General features: G+C 43.9%; 1 protein-coding gene across 1 annotated transcript in view; it reads right to left on the bottom strand.

Annotated features, from left to right (window-relative positions):
* LOC115240828 overlaps positions 1-4,658 on the bottom strand; it is a 92,918-nt gene extending 88,260 nt beyond the window's left edge. The window contains exon 1 of the mRNA XM_029816213.1: positions 3,096-4,658. Within this exon, the coding sequence (XP_029672073.1) occupies positions 3,096-3,333 (238 nt within the window). The 5' untranslated portion in view covers positions 3,334-4,658. The remainder of the gene's footprint in view (positions 1-3,095) is intronic.
* Positions 4,659-5,162: the final 504 nt, after the last annotated feature.

Genomic DNA, 5,162 nt, shown 5'->3' on the forward strand with positions numbered 1-5,162 from the left:
GGGGGGGGGAAGAGAAAAACAAGGGGAGGCGAGAGGACGAGTATCTAGGTCTGTGTAACGATTTTTAGAGCCTCGACCCTCCGATCGTTCGGGCCATAAAAAACTTGAGGGACCTCACAGTAGTCGGAGAGCCCGTGTGCCAGGGTTTCCATAGCGACGAAGCCCTTTCGCTCTTCGCCCGCGGGCCCCCCATCTCCCCCCTCCTCCCCCCATCCCTCGCTTCGTCCTGCTCTGCGGTAATCTACCGGCTGCCGTTGCCGCCACCCTTAACGCGTTGTACCGGCCTCGAATCCCGGAGATATACGTCGCAATACGAGCACGACACAGCCGAAGAGCCGATGGAAATCGCCCAGAGTCGATCGTTCGGTTAAATTTCTCGCCTTTTTATATCGCTTCGAAAAAAAAAAAGCTATAACCCTTTGATCCTTCAATATAGAAGAAATCCCCTTCTAACGGGGGTGGATGCGAGGGTCAAATCGCAAAATTCTCTTCGAGGAATTATGGTGCGGATTTAGGTTAAAAGAGAGTTGTTAGCTAAACGCACAAGGAATACGCACGGAATGATTCTCAGTAAATCTGAAGGACGTCTTTGTCGTATATCAATTTTAATATTATAATATACAAAAAGACATTCGAATCAACAGAGAATTATTATTTTTTTTTTTTTTTTTTTTTTTAATGGGGGTTTTATATATTGTAGATAGCTTATTAAATGTTAATTTTTTTTTTTGGAAGCGGAGTTTTCGTAAAGAATACAGTGGGTCTTCGAAATATCTCTTTGAATTTATACGAGACGAGGGCATTACATACTTTCTCTCCGCTGTATCATCGGTGCGTCAGTTCTTTTCTAGGGATACAAAAATAAATCGCGAGTTTTGGGATGCCTGACCGGTTACTCAGGCCATTTAGTCATTCCTCTTATACCGGGTATACCGGGTATCACGCAGTCACGAGAACTCATCGTTGGGCACTGTCCAGATCACGAATTAGATCGTAAAAGAGAAGGATGACTCTCCGCTCTCTTGTAGGAGCACGGAAATAAACGCGTTAAGTAATGATACAAATGTATGGGGGTAGCGCGAAATAACCGGAATTGGACAGCGAATAAATGGCGAATTTTTTTTTTCAGGCGAATTAAATCAATATTCCGATACGATATTCCGAAAATCCAGGCAGCATTCATAGCAATGTAAATTAATTATAATTGATTGTACTTTGTTTTTTTGTCCTGTGATAGATAACATAATTTTAGACACCATAACGTATTAGCATTCTTTTATAATTATATTAATTCGATATGCTAGAGATAAAAAAAATAATGGATACTCAAAGTAACGATTGTTATATTATTAGAGTTATAATATATCGATCGAGAATTAAAATATTATACGGCAAATTAAACTCTCGCTAATAAATAATGCAATATCATAGTTAATTTCGGTATTGAAAATTTCACGAAAGAAATATCCATCTTAAATCTTAACGAAGAATATAAGTATTCGTTTTGTTCCTTCGCTGACACTCGTACGTGAATCGAAAGTTAAATTCACACGGGCGATGTGTCGATGATACGATCATCGTTCTTCAACGTCTTTGTAGCCGTTTGACATTGTGTTCGCGCTGCATAATCCGCAGGTGCGACAAGATATAATAGGGTATAAAAGGGATAAGCAAAAAAAGTACACGTTTAGCCGATGTGCCAAAGGACTGATCGGCTGATTTCTACGCGAAGTCACGACCCGTGTATGTAGCCAGACGTAATCAAAAACATACAAGATATGCAAGCTGTGCGACACACAATCCTGTATCAACACACTTTCTCTTTCTCTCTCTCTCTTTTTCTTTTTCTCTCTATTTTATTGGTACAAACTAATTTTTATAAATTAATTTGTGTGATGGTTCATAACAAATTCATCAAGCATGGAATAAATTAACTCTGCGTGGGAAAATATTTTCGCATTTTATTAACGAAAGTTATATCGCTTGGATATATATATATATTGGAGCAAAATGCGCGAGAAATAAATAAAAAGCTCATCTGAAAATGCACCAACTTTTTATGCGTGCGCGTAACACAAGCACGAAGAAATAAACTATAAAAAAAAAAAAAGAAATGCTATGTGAAACAACGGGAGGGGAAAAAAAAGGCCGACAAGTGGTCAAAGAAGGTATCTCCCTCCTTTCGATCCGGTCGAACGGAGCAATGCTCCGATTTCTGTTTGTTGTAAACGAAAGGTAGCGCGAGATGGTGCACGAGAGGATACGAAGGAAAAAAAAAAAGGAGCACGAGGAAGAAATGGGGAAGGTGGCTGCGCGCACGGTTGGAATAGTTAAAAATAACTCTGACCGCGAGGATCCTGCGGTTCCTGTAAACACGAGCTCAAGCATGGCAAAACGAATACGGCGCTGATCGCATACTCGCGTGTGTGAACCGGTGATACGAGAGGGATTTTGGCGAGAGATGGTGCGGCGAAAGTACGTATCTCATTCAGATGAATTTGAGGGCTCAAACGAGAGATGGTCTTATGCTTTGTGTATAAAATGTAAAATCTTTTAAAATACTGAGACAAGTGTTTTCAATAATTTTCTTTGTAATAAATGAATAAAGTCAAAATTTATAATATTTGATAGATATTTAAGATTTTTAATATATCTTTTCTCGCTCTCCATATATTGAATCTTTATATTTCATAAATATGTTTATGGAAATATAATATAAACTTTAACCTTGTTAATTAATAGCAATCTATTCGATTTACAGAGCTGTCCAAAGGAATGATGTGTATTTCTTAATTGTTTTGAATATAATTAGACTGTTCAATATTAAAAGAATGATTCTCTCTTTATACATGTATATATTTTTTATTCTGCATACTAAAAATTTGTAGGCAAAATTTTATAAGATTTTGAAGACTACTCAATAATACGTGATATAAGAGTTAAAATTTTTGTTTTTTTTATGAAAAAAAATCTTTGGTTTCTGAATAAAATAATATTCTTTTAACACATAATAACTTTGAACACAATAATATTCTCTTAACACACATACACATTAAGCAAGACATCTATTCAGTTTAAGTATTATCTGTACTCACGTGCTTCCATAGAGGTATCTTGAGTCAGTGGTGGACGTTGCGTCGTCGTCGTCGTCGTCGTCGTCGTCGTCGTCGACGATACGTACGAATCTTCGACGTCGTGCGCGACGGTTACCTTGACCTGCTCCTCGTCGCTCTCCTCGTTCTTCGGTGAGTTTCGCTCGGAATTCGCGCGCACTCTTACACGCTCGGCCACCTGCACATCGTCTCCGGAGAACGCCAACCGCGACGATGACATCGGCCCGGCGACTGTCGTCGTAGTCCACTCGATGACACTATCACCACCAACTACGACCGCACCATTATCCTTGTTCCCCACGAGCACCAACTCCCTTCCGCTATTATTACCATCCTTCACCCCGTCCTCAGTCACTCCCTCGACGTCATCTTTCTCGGTGCTTCCGGTTCGTTGAGTAGCACCGAGATACGCGATGTCCCGCGTGGTCGTTCTCGTCGCCACCGTCGTTGTCGTCGTCGCCGTTGTTTTCGAAGCGCTCTCGTGAAGTAGGATATCCCGCAGGGAATTCTCCGGGCGCAATATCGAGTCTCCAAACTTGAAGACGGGTTCTAACAGCGGAGAGATTGTTCGGACTATTGGGCGAAAGCCATCGTCGACGGACGGTGCGGATTCCAGCTTGCGAGATTGTAGAGAGTGTTCGTCAATACGTCGCCATGCCTCCGGCCAGAAATTGATGAAGTTCGGAGAGGATTGATCTTTCAGCTTCGATCTCTTGCTGATTGGTACTCGTTTAGCTCTTCCTCGTCGCGCTGCGATCTCTTCATCCTCGTTGTCACGATCCGGTATCAGAGCTGAGAGATCTTGATGCCTGACGATGACAATATTCAACGGCGCACTCGATAATGATGGAGACGATAATGACGACGACAACGACGACGACGACAGCGGTGGCGTTAACAATAGCGGCGATGTTAATGATAGAGACGACGTCAATAGCAACGGCGACGCGGACGAAGACGAAAGAAGACGCGTCGTCAGCGTAGCAAGATGATCCAGAGTTCTTTGATTCGCGTGACCTTCGGAACCGATTTCGTTAAGGCTGGACGCGCACTTCCGCCTGCGAAACAGACGCGAAGCGAACGGCTGATCGGATGTTCGCGATGGCAGATGAATAGATGCAGTGGCGTCGGCTGGATGGAGGCTGTCCAGCGGCTGGGTTATCACCGGCGCGGCCGTTGTCGCGCGCGTTAGATCGTCGAGGAGAGCAACAACGAGAAGAAGCAGGGGCAAGCCCACCCCCGCCCCCGTGGTGGCACCCGCTACCCCCTTCCGTGCGATGAAAATCCGCGAGGATGCCGTTCAGTCTGCTTGTCCGCGATTCGTTCGCGACGATGAACCTCGTCGTCGTTCTTTCCCTTCTTGTTTCCTTTCTCTTTCTTCTTCTTCTCCTCCTCCTCCCTCTCTTCCTCGCGATCTACATGCAACCACGCGGTCCAGAGGTTTTCCTCGGTTTCCACTCGTCCGCATTCGACGATTACGTCCCGCGTCGCGACGATCGGTCCACCTCGGCTCGTGCCGGCGTAGTGCCGTTTTGGCATCTATTATTGCGTCGCGCGTACCAGCCACGTGATGCTGCCCCCTTTGCGCTTGATGTTGCCGCCGCGATAGGCGATCGACTCCACCATGTGCTCGATCGACGGGCCGGACAATACTGTGTACTCTGTCCGCGCGCATTCCGCCATCATCGCGCGCCCCCCGAAACACAGCCGGTGCCGCGACCTGCGTCCCGGCGATGCTCCGCGCATCGACGTTGCCCGTCTCGCGGCATTCTCCGCTGTTTCCGCTTCCTCCTCCGCGTCCTCGCTATCTACTTCGACGTCCAGATAGCGCTCACAAGGCTACAGTGCGATCTGAAACAATCGAAGAATCCTACGATTGAATGGAGAAACTTTTCTCTTGTGTCTAATAAATATTGCATTTTCGCGCAGAAATCTATATATTTTTTCATTGCCATATATAGTTTCTCGATCTATAATTAAAATATTATAATTATTTAATTCAAAATTTTTATTTATTTTCCTAATTTATTTTTTTATAATTAATGTTTT

Source organism: Formica exsecta, unplaced genomic scaffold (assembly GCF_003651465.1).
Source record: "Formica exsecta isolate Colony F162 unplaced genomic scaffold, ASM365146v1 scaffold451, whole genome shotgun sequence".
Classification (NCBI taxonomy): Eukaryota; Metazoa; Arthropoda; class Insecta; order Hymenoptera; family Formicidae; genus Formica; species Formica exsecta.